At 44.4% G+C, this 25,690-nt stretch overlaps 1 protein-coding gene across 3 annotated transcripts in view; it reads right to left on the minus strand.

Annotated features, from left to right (window-relative positions):
* The window catches only part of Cramp1 (cramped chromatin regulator homolog 1), a 61,597-nt gene that overhangs the window by 5,342 nt on the left and 30,565 nt on the right, over positions 1-25,690 (minus strand). For all 3 annotated transcript variants that reach the window (XM_013121744.3, XM_013121743.3, XM_013121742.3), the window contains exons 7-20: positions 18,314-18,399; positions 17,594-17,717; positions 16,500-16,581; positions 14,788-15,960; positions 12,461-12,638; positions 10,550-10,731; positions 10,386-10,460; positions 7,792-7,873; positions 6,285-6,389; positions 5,858-6,036; positions 5,143-5,208; positions 4,109-4,340; positions 3,126-3,290; positions 2,259-2,404 (exon numbers count right to left, since the gene is read on the minus strand). In XM_013121744.3, the coding sequence (XP_012977198.1) occupies positions 2,259-2,404; positions 3,126-3,290; positions 4,109-4,340; positions 5,143-5,208; positions 5,858-6,036; positions 6,285-6,389; positions 7,792-7,873; positions 10,386-10,460; positions 10,550-10,731; positions 12,461-12,638; positions 14,788-15,960; positions 16,500-16,581; positions 17,594-17,717; positions 18,314-18,399 (2,875 nt within the window). The remainder of the gene's footprint in view (positions 1-2,258; positions 2,405-3,125; positions 3,291-4,108; positions 4,341-5,142; positions 5,209-5,857; positions 6,037-6,284; positions 6,390-7,791; positions 7,874-10,385; positions 10,461-10,549; positions 10,732-12,460; positions 12,639-14,787; positions 15,961-16,499; positions 16,582-17,593; positions 17,718-18,313; positions 18,400-25,690) is intronic.

Below are 25,690 nucleotides of genomic sequence, written 5' to 3' on the forward strand. Positions count from 1 at the left end.
GGCTTATAGTGTCCATACTAACAAGAAAGGAAAGAACAGTTTTTTGTGTGAAACATTTAAGCTATAAGGAGCCCTACAGAATAAAGAATTCATAGTTAATAGGTTTGAGAAATGCCATATATTACACGAGAGGGTTCCGAAGAGATGGCTCAGTTACTAAAGTGCTTTCCACGAAAGCACGTGGACTTGGGTTTGTATCCCAGTACTCATAGAAAAGCAGGGTATGGCACCTGGAATCATAGCTAGGGGATCAGAGACAGGTGGATCCCTGGAGCTCACTGGCCAGTCAGCATACCAGAATCAATAAGCTCCAGGTTCAGCTTCCTGCCTCAAAAAATAAGGTAGCAGTCTAGTGCCATGGTGAGTGGATAAATAAAAGTGCTTACTGCCAACCCAAATAACCTATGTTCAATTCCTGGGGCTTACAGAGTAGGAGAAAACCAATTCTTGTAAGTTATGCTCAGATCTAACACCTAACTACCTCCACAGTACATAAGAACAGAGTAAATAATTAAACAAAATAAAAATAAAAGACGGAGAGCAATTAAGGAAGGAAAATTTGTGGACTGTGGCCTCCATACACGTGTACACATAAACACACACTGTTTCCAAACTGTTGGGATAAAAGGCGTACGCTACCAAAGCCTATTTTTAGGCTAGGTTAGAAGTCAGCAAGCCCCAAGTGATCTTCCTGTTTGCGCCTTCCCACACTTAAAGCTGGGTTCCTGGCAAAGGCTGGATGGCCAGGTTGACATGAGTGTTGACAACCAAATTCTTGCCCTCATGATTGCATAGTAAATGTTCTTTTTTTTTTTTTTTTTTGGTTTTTATGAGACAGGGTTTCTCTGTATTGTTTTAGAGGCTGTCGGTCCAGCCCGGCCTCGAACTCACAGAGATCCGCCTGCCTCTGCCTCCAGAGTGCTGGGATTAAAGGCGTGTGCCACCACCGCCCGGCTTAGTAAATGTTCTTAATCACATAGCCATCTCTCTAACTTCTCTATTTTGCATTGTTTGGAAATCGTCAAGCATGTCATGGTTCAGCTCAGATGTCATCAAAACATTCCACAACTCCATCTCAAAATCCACACTGGAAAACTGAGAAACTAATGCATTTTTGTGAAAAGGTTGTGGGCTTATTTATTTATTTACTTATCAACTTACCCCACCCACTTTTTTATTTTATGATTATTGGTGTTTTGCTTGCATGTATGTTTGTATGTCAAAAACCATAGAACTGAAATTACAGACAGGTATCAGCCACCATGTGGATGCTGGAAATTGAACCCAGGTCCTCTGGAAGATCAGCCAGTGCTCTTAACCACTGAGCCAACTCTCCAGCCCCATCCCAAAAGTTGTGTTTTTATATTGTTATTATTGATTTTTTGTTTCCTGAGATAAGGTCTCATTCTATAGCCTAGGCTGATCTTAAACCCACACCTATCCTCCCTCAGTTTCCCAAGTGCTGGGATTATAATAGGCTTATGGTACCATACATCATGGAAACAGCTATTTTGAATATTGTTTTGATCTGAACTTTCCTTCAAGTGTCTGGCTATAATACTCTCCGGGAATTACTAGCAAGGCCTTGTGAAATCCAGGGAACCAGCTTGGGACACGTTTCTTGAGGATCCTTCTCGGATGATGTGTACTTTGATTAAGTCTCTCATGATGCCTGCAGCTCTGTACCTAGCACCTCCCTCTAGTGCTGGCCCTGCAGTCGAGGGCACACATAGACCATGTGAGGAACAGACAGCTTAACCATAACATGGAAAAGAACAAGCAGAGAAAGGACAGACCTCTACTACAGAACCTTTTCCTAAGTTCCACAGGGTCATGGCCACAAAACATTACAGGGAAATGCTACTCAAAGGCTTTCTGCAGCCAGAGCAGGAAATAGCATCTTAAAACTTCCAAATGGCACTATATCTTACAGATCAGGTAACTGAGACACCCCAAGGTTACACAGCAAGATAAGGACATGAGGAGATTCAACAGCGCTCTATCTACATTTGGTGACTTGGCTCTCCACCCTGATCCCAGGCTTCCCAGGTTAAGAAGCCTACAAAGGACAGCTGCTACTTACATTTGCTGTGGGCCATTAGATGTCCCAGTGCTTCCAGGTCTCAGAGTTTTAGGACCATATGTTCTGACATATAATCCCCATGAACATTCCTTAAGACCCACAGGACCTACGAGTGATCCCACAGCCTCCAGAATGTGATGGGAAGTTAAGTTCAGGAGTATGGCACTGCACTTACTTCTGCAACATCAGCAAGAGACCTGGACACAAAAGAGTCCCTTGAATTTCCATCCAACAAGCTAGGGCCAAGCAAAGATGTGCCGCTGTTGGCCCCAACAGTAGTTGGTAGCATCTTCCTGCTCTTCTCTGGAGATATGAAGCTGGCTGCAGAGAGAAAGCTGAGTCAGGCAGGCCCCACTATGTCTCTAGCTTCACAATTGTGTCAAGGGCTACAGATGGCATCCTTACACTATAACAGGCTTTTGTCATCTAATGTTAGTGTACATCTTTATTGTTTTCTGAGGGTCTCAAGGTGCTGAACTCCTCCTATATTGTATGCTCTGTGGTAGGACCCTCACTGATGGGCATGGGCATTAAGGTTGATTTTAACTTCATAGACTGCAGATGATTGCTCATGTCTGCACTGTTTCTTGTGATACGAAAACCACTGGGTGTGGGGCTGGTTCCCTACAATCCCCACCAGGCATAGGACCTATAAGCGAGGATGATCAAGTTTGGGATGAGAAGGCAGAAGCCTGGGTCTTGGCAACTATAAAAGCTAAGCTTAGTCATCCATTCTCAATACACCCACTAAAGAAACAAGTCTTTGTAAGAGTCCTATAAGTTGGGCTAGCTGGACAGACTGGAGAAGGCACTGAGAACCAGATGAGTGACTTGAATGTTCTTTCTGTACTGGGCTGAGGGCTCTCAGAGTCTATAAGCATGTCAATATTCAGTGAACTACACACTGAAAATTTGCATTTTCCTATATGTAAATTACACTTTAAAAACTTAACACAGAAAAAAACACTTTCCGAGCAAAAGTGCTCTCAGAGGTGTGGCCTGACTCCAATCTTGGAAAGAAGATCCCTCCAGAAATACTCACCAAACAAGCTGCTGAGCGAAGAATCTGTGGAGTCACTAGGGTACCATTGTGGGTCATGAGTGGGAGAGGCAATCCAGTTGGGCTGGGGGCTGCTGGATGGGGAGGGAAGACTCTTGGAACTGTCACTACCATTCAGTTTTGCTGGAGAAAGAGGGACTCCTTCACCTGTCAACCAAAATCCAAGATCAGAGATGCCTCCCTCAACTCAGAGCAAGGCAGCAGGAGGCAAAGGCTGCGTATAACTGAAACCAGGAGAGCCAGGATACACTGGGCTCACCCCAAAGGGACAGCAAGCAGTTGTCTACAAACAAGGATCACAGAGCCTTCAGGGCAACGTCATGCTATAAAAAGGGCACAACGCAGAACACAGCAGGCAGGGTCAGGCCCTGTGCCAAGAGTGCTATGCATGCTCCTGATTCCATCCTGTGGGGTACAGAGTTCCCAGCCTACGACTGAGAAAAGTAAGGTTCAGGCAAGTCAGAGCTCTATCAAGCCCCTGGGTTAAAAGGCTGTGTATGAATTCATGTCTGCCTGAACCCCTCAATCTGAGTCATGTCAGTAAGCAATAGCTGTACCGCTACCATCAGGGACACCACAGAATGAGTGGGATCAGGCCCTTGGTGACTATCTGTGCAGCTACTTCCTAAGGACCACCTGCAAGACATGTGGGTTATCTCCCAGAGATGCACAAACAGGAAACTGATCCCCAGGCTTCAGAGAGCCTTCTAAATCATCCCATTCATACCTCAAAGTCATTGCAACCCAACCAGACCACTAGCTCCCAGATACCACTCCTGCCAGAGTCAGGTAGAGGAACTTTGTAGTGATAGACATTCAATGTTAAAAACTGACAGCTACACTGGTACTTTACCGGCAAGTTTGGCAAATGCTTAGGCAGCTCGGGTCCCCTTTGGCAAGTCTGGTTGCCCTATCCTAGTTAGAACCTGGTTCTGAGAAAGGTGTGCAAGGCCACCTGTACTTACTGTACTGCCCAGAGCTGATGGCAATCTCAATGATGGAGTCACTGATTTGTGTGGCAGGTTCTCCCTGTGAGAGAACATCTTCAGGTGGGCCAGGTAGGGATATGTCCAGCAGTGCAGAAACATTGGGTGGGGAGAGTCTGGTGCTGGAGCTCTCTGATGAGGGTAAAGGTGTGGAAAGGCCATTCTGGAGATGAGCCTTGGGTAGCTCAGGTAAGCACAGAACAGATGATCCCTGACAGGAGAGGGACAAATATTGTTCAGACACAAGGTGTCCATCAGCACTTGTAACAGTGATTGCAGCCTCCGTCTCTAGCTTGGCAGCTGCAATAAATGCAGGGATCTCCCATTATTGCAAGGGAGGAGTACACTCAAGAAATATACTTCTTCAGAAGAAAGTTAAGCAGGGGTAGAGTGAGCCTGTTTCCATTGGTAGCATCTAGTTAAAGAGTAATGATCAGGGCTGGAGAGATGGTTCAGAGGTTAAGAGCACTGACTACTCTTCCAGAGGACCTGAGTTCAATTCCCAGCAACCACATGGTGGCTCACAACCATCTGGTGCCCTCTTCTGGCCTGTGGACATACATGCAGGCAGAACACTGTATACCTAATAAATAAATCTTTAAAAAAAAAAAAAGTAATGATCAGAAAGCCACCAATTGTCTGGGCAATGGTGGTGCATGCCTTTAATGCCAGCACTAAGGAGGCAGAGGCAAGCAGATCTGTGATACTGAAGCCAGCCTGCTCTATAGAGTCAGACAGTCAGAGCTGCACAGTGAAATACTGTCTCGAAAAACCAAAAAAGAAAACAAAAACAAAACAAGCAAAAAATATTCCTAAAACAGAAAGCCACCTGCCAATTATGTCCTGCTTCCTTTTAGATATGGAGTTTAGTAAAAGAAGCTAGAACTAGGGACAACAGGTTCATTCATTCATGAGGCGACGGGCAAGGCAGGTGGAAGGACAGCGGTGTTGCCGGGAAGCACGATCTGTACACTCAGGGAGGAAGGGCACTGAGGCCCTAAGGTGTACTCTACCTGGAAACCATCTGTCATTGGCTCCTGCTCCGGTCTTGGAATGCTGATAAATGGGTCACTATTGCCCTGGAACAACAAGAAGGCAGATAAGTGATCGGCACTGAGCTGGGTTAACAGCCATGTGCTTGTCTGGTAAGCACCAAAGAAAAATTCTTCTCAGTCGATTGCAGTCTCCCCACAGACAGAGATGCAGGAATGGGCTATGTTCCAGGCTGGAAATGATGGACAGCCAAAAGAGTATTGCTTCTGCACTTACATTCGTTCATTGCTTTTTAAGAGGAAATATAACAGCTCAGTAAAGGACTGACCACATCTCAGGCCCGAGAGCCCCATAGAATCTCCCCATCTACCCGCCTTTCAAAAAGGCTGAAATCAGAACATTTGGAGATTTATGAGAAAAATAGTGATCAAGGCCATATGAGCTATTCTCTACCAAGATATAGCAAGGACTTACTACACCTGAGTAGGGACCCACAGGCTGATGTCAGCCTCTGAGTTGAAATGCAGAACTACTTGCTTGTTTTAGCAATTGATTCTTTAGCAAACATGTCTCTTCACCTTCCCACTCTGTGCTCCATGGTAGATGTTTAAACCTTGGCTTCCCTCTAACACATCAGGCCTCCAAAGGTGCAACAGGGTCCAGTATGACCCCAGGCCATGGCCTTGCTCCATAAGTTATCAGTAATGCCAAATTAGCCCTTGTAAATGCACTCACCCTTACGGAAGTAACAGGGTCTCTGTTCTGGTGTGGTCCAGTATCACTATGCCTCGAGATGGCAGTGGTTACTTGTTCTGAAGACAGTGCAGAGATGCCAGATGAGCCATCAGTATCTAAAACTGGCAAAGGACTTTCAGGGATGATGCCAGCACTTTGAGCTGCTAAGTCGATGGCACCTGGCAACAGGAGTGATACATCAAACCTCTGTTCCATAACACTCCACTCCATGATGTATGCCCAAAGAGTTTGGGATAGCTTTTCCCTCCACCTCTCTTCAGTGAAAAGCCAAGGGATTTGAAATACTCTTAGCAAAGCAGTAAGACATTATGCCTTGGAGAAGAAGAGAACATTACAAAGATGTATGACAAAAAAGCGACTAAGGAACCTCATATAGTGGCTGTCACTGTGCACATTACAGACTTACTGGGCAGGTGACTGGTGGCCTGAGATGGGAGGACCTTGGGCACTATTGGTCGAGACAGAGCTGCTTTGGTAAGAGAAGACTGGATGGGCCGGAACCAGCCTCTCCCTGTGAGGGGAAGATAAATGCAGTCATATCAACTGGTTTGTCCATGAACTACAATGTACAATGGGGCTATGAAGAGTTTCCTTCAGACATAGCTAGGATCATAGCAAGTCACTCAACACTCCAATCACTTGCTAACTTTGGGAATGAGAAGTATTATCACACAGGCTCCTAAGAAGAAGATCTAGGTTCAGTTCCCAGCACTCATCTGATGTCTCCCAATCACCTGTTAACTTCAGTTTCAGGGAATCCAATACCCTCTTCTGACTTCCATGGGGAGACAAGAAAATGTTGCACATACAAGTATGTATGTATGTATGTTCGTATGTGTGTATACACACATACACACACACACAAGAGATAAAACATCCATATACATAAAATTAAAGAATAAAAGAATACAACTCACGAAGGGATTAGAGATGGCTCAGTGGTTAAGAGAGAGCACTTGCTGCTCTTGCAGAGGACCCAGGTTTGTTTCTTAGCCCCCCACATGACCTCCTCTAACTGCAGGAGATCTGACAAATCTTCTGGCCTCCATGAGCTTCTGATGCCATGAAGGCATTTATACATACACATGAAAATAAGTAAATCTTTAAAAGAAAAAAAGGGGGGGGGTACTAGAGAGATAGCTCAGCGGTTAAGAACATTGGCTACTCTTTCAGAAGACCTGAGTTCAATTCCCAGCAACCACATGGTGGCTCACAACCATCTGTACTGAGATCTGGTGCCCTCTTCAGGCATGCAGGCAGAACACTCTATACATAATAAGTAAATAAATCTTTAAAAAAAAAAAAGGAAAGAAGATTCATGAGGGCTGGAAACATAACATAGTTCAGCAGTACATAAGTTGATCAGTCTACAGTTCTGGATTTGATCTCCAGAATCATAAGAAAAAAATTAGTCAAGATAAATCAACAAGCGCTTGTGTTTACTAAAAAACCCACACTAAGGCTTATGTCAAAGCACCAGGGTACCCACTGAGTTTACAGATGGTGTAAATAAGAAATGTGATCAGGGCTAGAGAGATGGCTCAGCCGTTAAAGGCAAGGATCACACCAAAAATATAAGAAATGTGATCATACACCCAACAACACATTTATTTTATAAGTGCCTGTCATGACTCTACAGGCAGGAAGTGAACACACACAACTGAACTCAGTGGTGCTGCCAACAAAGACAATAGAACGCACCTCTAAAGAAGGTACATTAAGTCCCTGGCAGTCTTCCTGCCCACAACGGCAGCCAGGCCCAACACAGTGGGCACAATATACACTTAGCATATGTTAGTAGAATGAACACAGATGTGCTAGAAATGTCACACAAATAGCCATGGAAACCCACACCTATAGTCCTACAGTGAGGCATATTCAGGAAAAGCTATCCCAGGAATCCCTGGCCTTACCGGCTATAGGAGAATTAGACAGGATGGAGAAGGAGCACACATTGTGGGACTGGTTTTCAGAGGGTCTAGGGAGTAGTGTCCTCTGCAAAAAAAAAAAAAAAAAAAAAAGCATATAGTAAATGTGATAAGAAGACATCAGTGTCAAAAAGATCAGTTTAAAATGCTTGGGAATAAGACCTTTCCCAAGGAAAACTGAATATCAGTAGGATCTAGTTGAAAATCTAGAATGGTCTCAATTTGGCTGGAAGGCACATATAGGCATCTGTTTACAACCATGGGATTGATAGGACTGATAGGGCTCAATGCAGTGCATTTTGGTGGCCAGAATGGAGAAAGCTAAGGGACTGCTTGTTACAAGAGGCATTGAGAGACAAGAGAGATCATTTCCAGGTCTCCTTCCTGCATGTGAACACAAGGTCCTGATGCACTTATAAGTACCTATTCAACTAAGAAGAACCTGAACTGACCACCAACAGTGCTAACAGTGCAACATTTACAAGGGTCTGTCAGTCACACTGGATCATGACACAACTGAGGTTGCCTTGAGACCTTTGCTCATGCATGATCTCCCCAGGATGTTGGCAAACAGCAGAGACCATACCTCATTCCAGAGGCTAGGCAGTACTCAGGAAGTTTTTTCCATAAAGGGCCAGACAGAATGCTTTGGGGCCATTATTGCCCCTGATCTTGTGGGAAAGCAGCCACAGAGAGTGTGCACATAACTGACTATGGCTCTCTGTTAATAAAGCTTTACTAATTTACAAAAATATTAAGTGGAAAAGACCACATACTGTACAATGCCATCTGAGGAAATACCCAGGATAGGCAAGTCCATAGAAATAGGTGGGTCGGCAGTGATTGATTGGTAACAAGGTTTCTTCTGAGTGATGAGAATAGTCTATGAAAAGAACATGAGCTGGTAACACCCCATACCTATACTAAAACCTGTCCAACTATGTACTTTAAATGAGTGTGCATATATAAATGTGGATATTTTATTTGGTTTTTTAGAAATGGGGTTTCTTGGTGTAGCTTTGGAGCCTGTCCTAAAACTTGCTCTTGTAGACCAGGCTGGCCTCGAACTCAGAGATCTGCCTGCCTCTGCCTCCTGAGTGTTGGTATTAAAGGTGTGGGCAACCACTACCCAGCCGGATATCTTAAATAATAAAAACAGGATAGGGATGGGAAGATGGCTCAGGGAGTAAGCACTTGGTATGCATGTATGACACAGGAACTCTGATCCCCAGTACCCATATAAATGTCAGGTGGGCATGTCAAGCCACCTGAAACTCCAGATTGCAGGAAGCAGAGACAAGGGATTGCTTGAGCAAGCAGGCTAGCTAGACTAGCAGAGCTTGAGAGCCCTGAGTTCAAAGAGAAGCCTTGCCTCAATATATAAGGTGGAGAACATTAAGGAAGAAATTTGCTATAGACCTCTGGCCTCCATATGTACAGACCTGTACACACACTGAGCCACCACACACGTTTGTCTCATTCAGAAAACAAAACAGACTTGGCTTAGACCATGGGGTTTAGTTTAATATTCAGAAGTTGAATTTAGCAGCCACAGAGTCTCTACCAAGTTAGGAAGTATTTTCCCACTTCTGGGACAAAGGAGCAAAGAAACTGAAGTTAAACTGAGAACTAAGGGAGCATAAACAAAACTTAAAAAGTTTAGAATGCATACTTCCTAACATCATTCATGTAATAATCCTTTTGTTTTATAGCACAGTCTCACCTTGTAGCCACTAAGTTCTGCATACTTCTTATTTATAAATAAACTAATCTCAAGAAAGAAAAATGTAGCTACTACTGCAAGTTCACTGGCAAGGCAAGATGCCACTACAGAAAAATATTTTCTTTAAAATTATGTTCATTTATGTAGTATGTTCTCATACCCTGACATGAGTGTAGGGGTAAGAAGACAACTTTATGAGTTGGATTTTTCCTTCTAAAACGTGGGGATGGAACAAAGATTGTAAGACTTAGTGGCAAATACCTTTACCCACTAAGTCACTTCACCAGACTCAGAAAAAAAGATCTCTAAGAGACAGAGCAAAAGGAAACTAGTCTATTTGTGTCTTCCAAAAACTATACACATTCACAAATCCCTATGGCTATGCTATTACAGCCTTACTTCCCTGTCTTTCATGTGGAAATGCTGTTGTCTTCTTTCTTGGGTGCCTTGTATATCCTGTGTCTGTCATGACTTGTAGATGGCATTTGTGTATAGTTCTACAAATCCTTGCTTCTGCCAGTCCAACTTTTGCCTCCTGACTATTTTAAGCCCAAGCTCTGGCAGTTCCTGGAAATATTCCAGCTTGGACTCTCTTGTGACCCAGAAGCCCAGCCTCGTATATAAGTAATTTTCAATGCTAATAAAAGTCTATCTTTATTTATATGGGTACCGTAAATATTCTGTTCCCGGTTTTGTTTTCCCTATTAATAAGAAAGACAAGGGCAGGAGTTTTCTCTATTTCACTCTGAAAATCAAAGACATGGAAGAAAACAGTATCTCCTGGCCAGTTCAGTAGCTAGAGTGGGGACCTAACAGACATACTACAGACGCACAGATTCAAGCAACATTCCCTCACCTGGACCACCAGTGGCTTTCGTAAGTGCCGTTTCCGTAGTTTCTTGGGCTTTGGTGAGAAAAAGTCTGACTGTATCTATGAGACAAAGAACATGAGCCCTGAGAATAGGCATTCTATCTGTGAAGCACACTATAGTCACCCAACTTGGCACTCCCAGCACTCACACTGATGGAGTCCAGGTGCTGCCTAAAAGTCATGTCTGCCTCCTTACTGGGAGAGAAGAGCTTTCCATGTCGACTATTGGGTGGCAAAGTCGTTGGGACAGCAAAGAGGCCACCATCTGAGTCACCACTTCCTGTGCTGGAGGAACCAGCCACCAAAAGAGGCCTTGGGGGATTTCTCAAACCTGGAACAGAAGGGAGAATTATGTGCTGACACTCACTTACATCCCATCCCCTCCAGGGCAAGGGAAGCTCCACTAGGAAGTAAACCAGGAAAGAAAGCTGCCTATACTCTATCCTAGTAAAGTACTGCCTTGCTTTCTTTGATTCCTAGCCCTATTTTACAGGTACTGCAGGCCTCTTGATTAAAAGTACATTACCACTGGTCTATGCTCAGAGAGCAAGAGAGCGGGCAGGACAACCCATCAGGACTTCAGAGCTAACACAACCTTAGGACATTCCTAGCTGACCAAAAGAAAACAGCCTCTCTACAGAGGCTAGTTAGCAACACACTCAGTCTCTACAGCAACTCAGTTTCACGTGGCAGCAACAGAGCAGCCACAGTTGTATATCTGAAAGAGAACATGGTTATATTCCTATATAGCTATTTGTGTGACACAGGCAATTACACAAAGTAGGCTACAGCTGCACATTATTGACCGCTGGTTAAAATCCCTTACTGTGTAGAAAACAGTCCCAGTGATAATGGGACAGAAAATATTTATTTCACAATAACCCTGTTGAAATGCCATTGTGGTAATGCTGCTACAAAGCACTTTCATGGTTCATAGCTTGGTATGGACCACACATAGCTCACAGGTCAAGCTTGCCAGACATGATATACATTTCTGGATATACAGGACCCTGGGCCTACAATCCTCAATCAGAGAATGCTAGAGGACATTGAGAAATTCACTTGAAGTCAGAAAAAGCAATCATGAGCTGCTACCTGGCCCACTTCAGAGGATATGCCTTCATCTCAAGGATTAGTGGTTTAGGGCTTGTTTCCTTACACAGCCCCCTAAAGGAATATGGAAGGGGAAGCAAAAACAAAAAAACAAGCAACTGCAAGATGTTTCCCCAAAATCACAACCCTGAGCTCCACACAGGTCACTGGAAGGGTTGTCTGTAGTAGAAAGGCTGATCACAAAACAGTAAATCAGAGATATTGTAAAGCCATCAATGTTCTTAAATGAAAAACAGTAGTATTAAAGAACTGTTATCCTGACAGGATACTATATTTGTTTTACCAAAAGAATTACTGTTATCTTTGGTAAACTGATGTAGGGCTTCCTTACAACAGAGGGAAAACAGCCTCTGTAGGTTAAAGCAAGCAAAACTGATGCCCTGGGAAATAAATGCGATGTACCCAGTCAGAGAATCAAATTTCTTCCTAGGGGCTGCCGTGATACCTCAGCAGCAAAATGTTGCTTAACATGTACAATGTCCTGAGCTCCATCCTTAGTACCACAAAATAAACCAAAATTATTTCTCAGATGAAATGTAAGGGTATACTTAAGAGCAGGTTATTCCATCTTTCTTTCCAATGCTGCATTAGACTGCCAGCATGCCCATTAATAGAAAACTGCTTTATTCAAATGTTCTGGAGGTAAAGAAAATAAAGTCACTACAGATTCCCAAACCAACGCTCCTTAGTGGCTTTAAGCTACTCAGTATATTATGAAGGTTTCTGATGCAAAACTTCCAATGTGACCAGACCAGTAAAGGATACCCTACCCTCTGCTTAGCACATGAACTCGGTCTTTTATGACATTCTCCTGTGTTCACTATCTCCAATGGAGGTGATCCTCTGCCTCTGCTATGCCCACTAGACCATGGGTGGTAGACAGCAGGACCATGCATGTGTTCAGTTCTGACACAGTACCAAGGACAACAGGATACCCTGAAGCATACCTGGGGAACAAGGTGCAGAACCAGATGGGAAAGTCTTGCTGCTTCGGAGGGCAGATGGATTTCGAGAGCAGCGGGGACTCCGAGAGCTGATGGTCACTACCTTCCCTGGGGGGGTTGTAGACTGTTCCTCCTGGGTGGGCCTGACTGAGGCTGTTGATGCTGCGTTTGCTTCAAAAGCCTGGAAAAACATCAGGTTTCAGATTCAAAGGAACAGGTTCAGCTCAAGAAAAATAGGTAGGTCACAAATATCCTAAGGACATCCATTTCCATGATGGCAAAAAACAAAAACAAAAATACCTTGGAATGAAATACCTCAAAGTCGCAATTTACAAATTTTTTAAAAGATTTATTTTTTTATTGTATATACACACACATACCCCGGTGCTAGGAACTGAACTCTGGTCTTCTGAAAGAAAAGCAGCAAGCATTCTTAACTGCTGGGCCATCTCTCCAGGCCTCGGTGGTGTTCTTTATTTAAATAGGGTCTCACCCTGTAGCCTTAGCTGGCATGTATCTACTAAGAAACCCAGGCTAGCCTCAAACTTCTAGTGATATACCTGCCTTAGTATTCCTAGTGTTAGGACCACAAGCATTAATCACACCTAACTCTAATTCTCCAGGTGAGTGAGATGAATAATTAAAGCAACTCATTGCTTTCCTCAGGAGATCCTAGCCTGTCTCCATTGCCAGAATGCGGTGGTGAGAACAGACAAGCAGCTCTATGGCACATAGGGGACAGGGACCAGCAGAACAGAGTTATAGTATAGGGAAGAGGTACTGCTAAGTGACAAAGGTTTATCTTTTTAAAAAGCCATGGCGAAAAGACAGCCTAAGGCAATCATGTTAACTTCTGCTACTGTGAGTCAGAAGAAGGAAACAGATGAAAAACCTTTTGCCTAGCTCCCAACCTCATGAGTGTCCAGGGCTCTTTAAGGGATGGCCTCAGGGGCTACAAGGAGAAGGCTAAACAGGTAAAGGCACTTGACTCACAAACCTGAGGATTTGAGTGTGACTCACTGGAACCATGTAAACAGCTGGATGTGAAGGCACACACCTGCAATCCCACAGTTCTTACTAGATAAGAGAAGGAGACAGAATAGACCAGAAGCTAACAGGTCCACTAGCCTGGAGAAGTGAAGTGCAGTGACAGAAAAAATAAGGGACTCTGCCTCAAAACAAGGTGGGAGGAAAACCAACTCTAAAAAGCTGTCCTCTGACCTCCATGTGTGTACCATGCATTTGAACACCCACATTTTCACATACAAACTGATAGCAAATGAAACAAAACAAAACAAAAGACAAAAGCCATAAAAATAGATGGCTTCAAGTCCTAGGACTTCACAAAGGCATCTCACCTCTTTGTTGCCGTTTCTATAGATGCCCTCTACAGTTCTGTCCAGATCCTCACTATGGCCTCATCTGTTCTGCCCAAGCACTCACTGCCAAGTCCACCATTGCCAACATGTCCCTGTTCCCTGTATCTTTCTTCTGGCCTCTAGGTTCTGGGAATAGTAGTAGTATTCCCACCTCAGACTGAGCATTTCAGGTGACTCTGGCAAGTTCCTGACTGAGTCTTAGGACTCTTGGGAGTACTTGCTTGCCACAGGTCTGCCAGGCAGAAAAAGAGGGACAAAGGACAGACGGCCTATCTCTGACCCAAGGTCTCAAGTTTCAACAGAGCCCATCAAGTCACTATAGGGACATGGCTATCGTCTGCAACACCTCTTCCCCAACCCGTGGGAATGTCTGTCCTTTCTTTTCTCCTTCATCTTTCCTTGTGTTTTTAAAAGTCCAGCCTAGCCTCAAACTAAGTGTTCCTTTGTAAGCCTCCAGAACAGTGGAGTGCTCAGAGAGGTAACGGCATATGCTAACCCTGTAATCTTGTTTCAGTGGTGTTAAGGCTGCTATCCAGGAGGCTACCTCGGGTGCCTCAATAGTGCTTCTGGTTCATCATTTTCCACAATATTGTTCCAAACTGCCTCACTTACCTTCCAGTTGAAGTCAAGGCCTCTTATTTTCCCACTGACTCAGGTTTGCTCTGGCTTCCTCTCCTTGAGCACTAGACCATACCACATTTTTCCACAAAAGGCCAAATGTGAAGTCTTTTAACTTGTCATCTGTTTAGTCACAGCTTGCTTATACCAATAACCCTGCCACTGGATCCACTCAGAGGTTCTTCCACGGTGCTGAAGCTGTAGACCTTCACTATCAGCCCTGACATAAGGTATAGGACCTACAGCCCTGGTGATTATGCTACCTTTGGAATTCTGAAGAGCCATGCTTGACACACAAACCCGTCAATGTCCTGGGCTGATCTAACCACTCACCATCTTGGGGTGGACTTCAGTGGAGATAAGCCTCAGGAGGCAGCTCAGGAGGCGTTGCTGGTGGAGGGCTGAGGGTGGAGAATGGGGCAGGACAGTCTGGCTCTGTGCTGTGGGTGCTTGGTTCTCAGGGCCTAGCACAGCCAGCCAGTCATACTCCAGCTGTAGCTTACTGGGCTTTCCCATCATGAGGTAGACTTCAGCCAGCGTGAGGCTCTCAGAGGTCTGCAAGCTCCAGCCCTCTTCACGCAGCTGCTGGGCCAGCTGGCTGGCAGGGACTTCCTTTGAAGGCCTGGCCGCAGGCTGTCCCTGAGACAACAGAGGTTCTGAGGGGCTCCCTTTCTCCTGGGCCTCTTCAGGAGGTACATCTGCCAGCTCTTTAGTACAAATATCTGGCAGAAGCCTGGGGTCAAGTTGAGGATCGACGCCAGTTTGAGGGTCCAGGCCAGGGGGACCGTTGTCAGCAACCTCTCTGCTGCTGGGCATGAGGGCCTCTGGGGAAGCTACCCTGCCAAGAGGGTGCTCTCTCCCAGACTGTGTGTCTGTACAGCGGCACTGCTCTGGGATGATGAGATCCTGGCAAGACTTCAGGTATCGGGGAAAAGGGTCAAGGAGTGAGAGTTCATCTTCCAAATCTGGGGGATGGCCGCAGGAACATGGCAGGGCCCCAGATTCTTGAATGGGGCTGTCCCCACCTACTGCAAGGGCTGCTAGATGAGTCTTCCCAAGCTGTGGGCCAGAGTCCTGGTGCCCATGAGGAGGCCTGTCAGGGGCATCTGAGCTGCTCAGACTTGGAGCTGCCCCCTCTCCAAGAGCACTCTCAGGGGAACTCTCCCCTGAACTCTGTGAAGTATCTGCATTAGGAAGGAGCCGCCCCCCACCCTTGCCTTCAGCACTGCCCCTCTGGCACTTCACCTGGCCTCGGGCTATTCCCTGACCACTCTGGATGCCCAGGATCTGGGCTGGAGGCAGTGTGTGTGTGTCCTTGGTGCCCTGCTTGCACCGGCCACCCTCTTGCCAGTGTACAGTGCAGAAGGCCTTGGAGTGTACCACACGGGCCACACCCGGCAGTGGCGTCAGTGTACAGTTCTCGCCTGGGAACAGGTGCAATGCCACCTTCTCCTGGGTCTGCGCTGTGCTTGAGCCCTGTAGCTGCCTCTCCTCAAGTGTCTTCCGCTGGGCACACTGTCAAGGAGCAACTCCAAAAAAACTACACTGTGACCAAGGTACTCATCAGTGGAGAACTATGGACTTCAGACTAGGGCCTTCTTCCCTAGGAGCCCCACCTACCCCTCGATATTCCTGGGGCTCACATAGGAACTTTCCTCAGGCTACTACCAACTGTGCTGGCTCAGGTATTCAGTGTATTCACCTGATGACAGAACTCATTCCTGGGAATAAGCAGGGCCAATAACCCGCCAAGGACACAAAGGAGGCTGCAATGTGTGTCTATCATCCCACCCACTCTACTGATGGGGATACTTAGACCACATCTCATGGGCCAGATAGTTGGCCACTCAAAACATGGAGAGGTGGCTGAGACTGAGTACAAGCAGAACAAATAGGACAAAGGCAGGACTTTAAACCTAAACCCAAGAGTGTTGGACTCCCATGGGGCCCCACAGCAATAACAGGAACTAGGGAACACAAGACCTCATTCCCAAGCAAGAATAGCTGACAGGTTTGGAGGATCTGCTTCAGTTGAAAAAAGATACAATTCGTACTTCATGGAGTGCCCACTTCTGCTTCAAGAACTCAATGAGACTAGAGACTTTTCGATGTAGCTCCACAATCATCCTATAAAATGAAAACAAGATTATAGTACAAAAGCCAGTCTTGGACGAGCTCTAATGACTGCTTGTACCAAAACCACATGACCGATAAATAGGCACTGGAAGGAGGATCCACAGGATCTTCAGCTCCTAGTCCTGTCTGTTGAAAGTACTGTAGAGTCACAAAGAACTATAAATAACACAAAGAGGTCTAGGAACACTTTCCAATGCGGGTTCTCGGCTAGTGTGTGTGCATTCAAAGTATCACCACCTATTTTATCAGTGCTCTTTGTCTTCAAGGGTAAGTATATAGTTATCCCTAATTTGCCCTAAGAAAATAAAATAAACACATAGATGACATGAAGCACTAACACATGGTAAAATACAGATGAGCCTCCAAACACTAGTAGGCCAGTGAGAGATGCCAGATAGAGCTGATTCTTCTGTGTGACTCCATTAACATCAAATGTCTAGAAGAGACAAATCCACCAGGATAAAGAGCAGCTGGGGCAGAGACTAGCATTGGAAAAAGTGATGTTAACAGGCACATGGGATGGTGAAAACATTCTGGAAGTGAATTGAGATAAAGGTTGTACACAACACAGCGAACAAACTAAGTGCCACTTAACTATAAACACTCAAGTGGCTAACAGCTCACTCAATATTGTACGAACTTTACTTCAACTTAACAAACTGTAAATGGGCCAAAGGTATGTAGGGCTTTGTTCATAAATTACCCACAAATCTTCAGGGAACCAGAGAGAATGAAATGTAGGAGCTTTACTGGAAAGATGAAGATTCTGTGGGCAATCACAATGATATCTTCTTACTTGGCCAAAGACCCTTGCCAATTCAGGATCTCAAGACCACCCTCCCACTCAGAGCATTCTCATGACAAAGTCACCTCTACACCCTGTCCTCATATGGTGTCAGGACACTGGGCAAAATCTGTTTCTCTAGGATACCCTGAGTGAAACTGAAACACCAAACCCTCACGTCCTGTCTGTCATGGGGCCCTTCCTCATGCTATATGTCACCTGAGACGTGGGTTCTGGGCCAGGCTCTGTACTCGTGCCCAGGCGTGATTGTTCCGTGGTTGTAGTTCTACAGGGACTTTCAGGGGTAGGCGTACTGGCTTCTGGTCTTCTTCATCACTTAGACCTGAGGAAAAGAGACCATGAAAGTCCAATGCAGACCAACCTCAAGGTAGGAAACAAAACACTTTGACAGAAAATCACAGGGAACTGAGACTGAACAAAGAAAATGGTCTTATGCCTAGAAATAAGGAGAAAAGAGGAACCCTAGCAAAAGTCAAACTCAATATAGTGAACTGCATACTTGCAAAGGCAGAACTTTGGATAGACCCATCTGTCAGAAAGTTGCTATTAACTTTTTAACATGGAAGTAACTTTAAGAACTGTCTATTTGATGGTCATAGGTGGACCACAGCCAGGTGATGGTGGCACACGCCTTTAATACCACCACTTGAGAGGCAGAAGCAGGTAGATCTCTGTGAGTTTGAGGCCAGCCTGGTCTACTGAATGAATTCCAGGATAGCTAGAGCTGTACAGAGAAACCCTGTCTCAAAAAACTGAAACCAAAAACCAAAAACCCAAAACAAACAAAAACACCCCTGCCTATTCACAGGAGATGGTTAAACAGAGTCAGTCACAAAGAACCATAGCCTGCCCATCATGGAATGAAACAAAATAACCATGGAAGCTACAACACATGCCACCCCTTCCCCTGTCACCTACCATCTGGATCGCAGAGTTTCTTTAGGGCTCGACACATGGGTGCCTTGATCCGCAGATTTCTCCCTTTATAACGTACTGTGGTGGCCCTGGGAATAGAATTTGAAACAATGCTGAGGACTTTTATGTCTGAAGTGTGGAAAGCAGGAAGGCCTGGTAAGCACCCATTCCTATGCTGTCAGTCATGGTTACCTTGATAGTAGGTAGAGGCAGGATCTCTAGATATCTGCTGCTTTTCTGACCAAGGGACATGTGCTATTTATAGGAAGCAAACTGTGATGAAAGCATGACATTGAGTGTCACATACAGCTAGGCTCACTGTTGAGCTGCTCTGTTCACCCCATCTCTAAGCATTCCTCCTCCTTAGGGTCTTAAAACAGAAACCCCATAGCTACCTCTATATGTCTTTCCACATGACCTGCCTACCCACCTTTACATGACTTCTTGTCAACTCTTTATTACCAATTTGCCACAGCAGTGTAATCCCATCCCCCTGTAATCCATACAGTAGGGGAAGGGTATAAGCAATTAGAGTTAGGTGTCACAGGCCCAAACTCAAGACCTTAGGCCAGCCAAGGTCTTTTGCTGGAGCTGCAGTAGATTAGACATTATATACATTATAGAAATATTGTTTGGCTACTGAAATGAAGGTGAAAACTCCTTAAAAAATAACACAAAGCAAAAACAAAACAAAACCAAACCCATAGCAGGAATGCTTTCAAAGCACTCAGTAAAGGTAGCTGGTTTTCAGACAGTCAACATGACAGCCAAAGGCTAAGACTAATCAATCTGACACCTGAGTTTCCACTGTTTGAAAAGACAAATGGTGCACTTTGGATTCAGATTAAAGCAGATCCAGGTTGAAGAAAAGGCTCTGGTCAACCACCTATAGGGGAAGGAATATGTGCTTCCATTTTATAACACATTCACACTATCTACCTTTTTATGCTTCTTTGCTTTAACCCACCTTTGTTGTTGTTAGACAGGGTCCCACTATGTCCTGGAGCTTACTATGTAGACCAGACTGACCTCAAACTCAGAGACCTCCTTGCCTCTGCCTCCTGCAGGATTAAAGAAGTATGTTTCCACCTCCCCCTCTTTTTTTATTTGACCTACTCTCAGCTGTGAGCATGTCAGTTATGACAGCAGTTTCTATTCTTGCTATTTAATTTCCAAGACATATGCAGGAAAGTGCCAGAATATACATGAGGTGATTCTAAAGATGTGGAAGAAATGATATAGTCATACTAGTGTGGATTCATATCCGCATCTAAGTGTTTATTCATGTAAATTCCCTAAGGTAAGTTTTAGTTGAGAGGAAGGAAATGGGCTAGCTGGTGATTTTACATTTCTTTTTTTTCCCCCCTGAGACAGGATTTTTCTGTGTAGTCCTGGCTTTCCTTGAACTGACAGAGATCTACCTGCCTCTGCCTCCCAAGTGCTGGGATTAAAGGTGTGCACTACCACTTCTCTGCTGATTTTGCATGTTTAAACTATCCAAGAAAAAAGGTATTCTTTCAGAACGTATTTATACTATACTGATATAATTTTTAAAAAGTTGTTCTAAGATAATGATGCTTAAATCTGGAGATAAGAATCTGAGGTAGGGCTAGAGAGACAGCTCAGTGGTTAAGAGCACTGACTGCCCTTACAGAGGTCCTGAGTTCAATTCCCAGCAACCACATGGTGGCTCACAAGCACCCATAATGGGATCTGGTGCCCCCTTCTGGCCTGCAAGGACACATGTAGGCAGAACACTGTATACATAAATAAAAAATCTTAAAAAAAAAAAGAAGAATCTGAACTATAGCTTTAAGCAGAACAAGCACAAGAAAGGCTCTGTTGATACAATACTTGATTTAAAAAGCAATTCAAATAAATACATGCAAAGCAGGAGACAACTAGGCCTAAAGTCAGGAGAGAGGCACTGTAGCACATACCTCTGAGAATAAAGTGTGTCCTATATCCTGAAAAGGAGTATGACTCAGGTTTTAGTATTATGAAGTCTCAGAACTCTGCATAGTGGTTTTCATATTGGCTTCAAACACTTTAAGGTTTTCAGCAAGTACTCATAAGACAATTAATTCAAACAGTGGGGTCTCATATGGGATGTGGGTACAATCATTCGACACAGACAGCTCAGTAATTCCTCATGATAAGGCAGCTACAGTCTTATCCACTCACCCTCCCACCTGCACATCTACTTACTTATCCAAGCATCCATTTTCCTCCTCACCCACACACAAACCCATGTATCCACTCATAAATGTGTCTACTGACTCATCTGTCCATGTTTTCTCTCATTCATCTGTTTTCCATCTGCGAATCTATCCATACATTTATATTTATCCTTCCATCCATCTACCTATTAGCACATTCATCCATCTATGCATATATCTGCCCAATCATTTGTGTATCTTTGTACACATCTATCTATCCCTCAACTTTCTATCCACCGATTCATCTGCTCAACTGTCCTCTTAAATGTCTTTCCATCAATCCTAACTATCTCTCTGTCCATCACTTCATCTGTCATATGCACCCATCCATCCAAGGACCCAACTACCTCTGGATGCTAGACACCAAAATGCAAAGCTAAGAATAAGAAAGCCTGACTAGCCCGGCGTTGGTGGCCCACGCCTTTAATCCCAGCACTCGGGAGGCAGAGGCAGGCGGATCTCTGTGAGTTCGAGGCCAGCCTGGTCTACAGAGCGAGTTCCAGGACAGCCTCCAAAGCCACAGAGAAACCCAGTCTCGGAAAAAAAAAAAAAAAAAGCCTGACTAAAGGAGCAAGAAGAGCCTAAGAAGGCTAGCACCCCTTACCCACTTTCCACCTGGAGGGATAATTGACAGAAAATAGGTCTCAAAGTAACCACACATTTTAGTAACAAATTACTGAACTCCCTTATACCAGGTGAAACACACTAATAAAAAGGGACACAGCACTAATAGTGACGCAGCAGGGGAACCAGGAAGAAAATTTTAAAGAGAGTAATAAAGCATGGAGGAGGAGTCAATTTCTTTTTCTTTTCTTTTTTTTTTCTTTTTTTTTTTTTTTGGTTTTTAGAGACAAGGTTTCTCTGTGTAGCTTTGGAGCCTATCCTGGCACTCACACTGTAGACCAGGCTGATCTTAAACTCACAGAGATTTACCTGCCTCTCTCTCCCAAGTGCTGGGATTAAAGGTGTGAGTCAACACCGCCCGGTCAGGAGCCAATTTTTCAACAACTTTCTCCAATCAAGAGCCCTCCCAGGGACTAGGCTTTAAAAACAAAACATGCATACATGTATACACGCATACACGCACACACACACACACACACACACACACACACATCAACAAAAACTCTTGCTCAATGCCATTGATTATCAAAGAAATACAACTCAAAGCAATTTCATACCAAGTTGGACATATCAGTATCAGAAGTCCTTGGGAACATGGAGGTACCTGAGCCAGGCTTTTGAAGATAGTTTCTAGTAAAGACCGACATATGTTCACATCTCTTCTTAGGGGATACCCAGATGAAATAAAATCTCATGCTCACAAAACTCATGGTTTAGCCCTAGAGTTAGTTCTTCAAAAACACTAAAACACCCTAAATAACCCAGTAACACTCCACAAAGGACAGATCAACAGATAAGTATGTTCATGATATTAACTCCACTGGGCAGGGAAAGGCAATGATCTGTGGAGCTCTGTACAATGCCTCAGAGTGTCCTATGCACACTGCTCAAGGAGAGCAACCAATCTCACAGGTTATATGATGGTTCCAAACAAACAGCTTCTCAGAAAAGGCAGACATTGTAAAGAGTAGCACTATGGTGGCCCTGAGTTAGGCATGGGCTAGACATTCCCTGCTAAAATGTTCTTGTTAAACTCACAGAACCATGAATGACAAAGGCCAATCTAAACAGGCTGTGTACTGGCTAACTCCCACCAAATGATGCTCAAGGGAAAGCAGACCTCTAAAATAGTAAAGGAAGAGACAAAGAGACAGCAGACAATGGCTTAGGACAGAGAACGTATTCTGAATGAAACTGTATTGATAGGGAGGGAAGTGTTTTATTGTACATCAGTACAACCTTAAACACACCTGACACCAAGATTCCTAACAAAAACCACAGTCAATAATGATGAAGCATTAGAAGAGGTACCGTAACTGGGATTTAAAGAACAAGCCACCAGGCTCATCAATTGTAACAATGCTATTTTTGATGTACTAGAAATGGAACCCAGGGCCTTGAGCAGGATCTTATCTTGCACCCCTCTACACAATTTTCTTATAAACCTAAAAACTACTCTTAAACAATAAAATCAATGCAAAAGTTACTATTTTCAATAAAATATGTAAACCCAAATGTCAAACTCATATATGTATATGTAAAATATAACAATACCAAGTAGGGAGCTGGGGAGATGGCTTAGTGGTTAAGAGCACTTGTTCTTTCAGAAGACCCAGGTTTGATTCTCAGAACCCATATGGTGGCTCACAACTATCTGTAGCTACAGTTCCAGGGATCCACTATCCTCTTCTGACCTCGACGGGCACCAGGGTATGTACATGCATCTACATAGGCAAACACACATAACATAAATAAAACTCTAAATAAACAAACAAAAAAAAACCCCACTAAGTGCCAGTCCTAATATGCACCCCTAACTTAACTCTTCACAGGAGCCAAAGGAATACTTTACCCAGAACTTTCCTGATTTGCCTGCTCTAGTTTCCAGAAATACCCGAAGAACACAGAAACCCTGTGCAATACAGCAGGACAAGGTCTGTCCCAACCCACCAGACTTAGACCTACACCTGTTCTTTCTTCTGTAGCCACTGCAGTTCCTTCCTTTGCACCTTGTGTACCCTCAGCCTAAACAGCACACCTCAGAAAGCTGCCTCTAGATGTTAAGACAGGATCCCTTCCTGTTACCTACTCACAGCTATCATTTCAATGTAATGTTCTACAGATACATGCAGGCACATAGGCACACACTTATAGGTACAGAAGAAGGGTCATTAACTGTAGACCTGCTTCTGGTGCAAGGCCACAGCAGCCTCCACTATAACACCCACCCTCTCATGATAGCACACAGTCACTTAGACATTTCCAAAGGATGAGTTTTTTTTTGTTTGTTTGTTTTTGTTTTTGTTTTTTGGTTTTACGAGTCAGGGTTTCTCTGTATTGTTTTGGAGGCTGTCGGTCCAGCCTGGCCTCGAACTCACAGAGATCCGCCTGCCTCTGCCTCCCGAGTGCTGGGATTAAAGGCGTGCATCACCACCACCCGGCTAAGGATGAGTATTTTATGTACACACTTTCTGCCTCGACTTGCCCGGAGGTTCAGATAGAAACCTCTGCACACGCTATCCAAACACCATGGTGTATAGTGGGGCAGTACCAGGTGAGGAGCCCATCAAGTAAAAGTGGGAGATGCCTATCAGTTTCCCTAGAGCTACTCAGAAGTTTCTCTAGGATACTGGCCTAGCCAGGAATCAGTGTTTCCTCTCCTTGCCACAAGATGCACCCCATGCTGACATGAACACTCATCCCACCAACACCCAGAACCCGCTTTATCCATCTGATCAAGGATGCTATGGTAGGGTCAGGTGAGTCCCATCAATAGTGGCCTTGTTATAAAGACAAAACCCAATAAAACAAACAATCCCCCATCCAGGGTGGTCATCTGCTCTACGAAGCAGTCACACAAGGAACACAGAACCCAGGAACTTTCAGGCTCCAGTGCCATTACCATTCCAATTTGATTTCCAAAGAACAAGGGATGCCAGTGTAAATATCTCTAAAAGCTGTGCCTGAGTCAGCATATTTAAACACTGGTATATGTATCCACCTGTTGTCCATGAGTATAAAGCACTCTCAAACTACTCAATCCAAAACTACCTTTCCATTTGTCCCTACAATACCTTCTACATTTATTTTTCGTTTTTTCTTTGTCAGTACTGAGGATCAAACCCAGGACCTCATACAAGCTAGGTTAGTGCTTCTTGTTACTTGCCCTGAAATCTGTTTCTTAGATGTTTTCTGGTGCATATCGAGTGGCAAGAGCCTGTGTAATGAAGACAGATCACTGGCCTATTCCCAGTACTGAGCCTGCCTTTCCAAATGTCCTGTCTCGTGCTTTGTTCATGAGACAAAGCAAAGGGTCTGAAACAAATTTAAACTCAGGGAATTCTGAAGCAAAATCAGGGAAGATCTGTTCCTGCCACATCAAATCACAGGGGTGGTACTAGGCCTCAAGGGACACTTCTCCCCTACTGATAAGACCGATAAGACCATAAGAATGATCACCTCATGAGCACCAATCTTCCCAAAAAAAGCTCCTATAACAGGCAACTACTCAACCTTGCCAAAAGAAAAAAAAAAAATAGGGTAAGAGGGAAGGAAGGTTGGACTTTTGAGTCCCAGATGGAAACTGAGAGAGAGAAAAAAGAGTTTTCAAGAAGGCCCCAAACTAGATACGGAACCCTCACAAGGGTCTTACAGTGTGGCAGAGCAGCAGCTAATTTCTACCAGGAAAAGTTGACAGAGACCTTTGGAAAAACTGAAGAAACTCATGAAAAAAATGTGTAGAAATATGTTCTGGAGCAGCCAAGAGGAGACTACACAAGGTGGGTATGAAACTGCAGAGAGGCTCAGGGTAGGATCTTACTGACCTATGTACCAACTCCAGAGACAAGCAGAACACAAGAGCACTCGAGAGGATTAAAATGCTAACTCTATCATCCAAGCCAGCTGTGCAATCCATGGAGGAAACCTGAAGACAAGGTAGTATGCCATCTCCATACTCAATCCTGATGTAGATGGTATCTTTGCAACAGAAAAGGTCAAAAACAATGAGCTGAAAACACCTTGGGGGCTTGCGACACTGTCATAACATACAAGTTCTGGAAGTCAAGAGAGCCAGATTAAGTGTTGAAAGCCAAGAGAGTCTGCCCAAAGCAGTCCAGGAGCCAACATATCAAAGTATTAAGGAAAGAGAATTCAAGCCCAGGCCAACCTTACACAGAGCCACAGGCAAGGGTTGGCACAAGGAACATCTGAGAGAACAAAAACACATGCCTAAGATGAGAATAAGATGTTTTCATTGTGTGGGTCCTAACCAAGAAACTGGAGGGCTGGTTAAATAATTAATGTCTTTATCATTAACTTGACACAACCAAGAGTCACCTGAAAGAGAAAATGTGAACTAAAGAACTGCCCAGGTCAAACTGTCTGGTAACAGTGTCTGTGAGTAACTGTCTTCACTGATGACTGAAGTGTGAGGGCCCAGCCCACTGTGGGCAGAATCATTCTTCAGCAGGGAGCAAGCTAGTAAGCACCATTCCTCCATGGTTCCTGCTTCAGTTTCAGCCCTGACATCCATCAA

The sequence above is a fragment of the Mesocricetus auratus genome, unplaced genomic scaffold, assembly GCF_017639785.1.
Source record: "Mesocricetus auratus isolate SY011 unplaced genomic scaffold, BCM_Maur_2.0 Super-Scaffold_100007, whole genome shotgun sequence".
In the NCBI taxonomy this organism is placed as follows: Eukaryota; Metazoa; Chordata; class Mammalia; order Rodentia; family Cricetidae; genus Mesocricetus; species Mesocricetus auratus.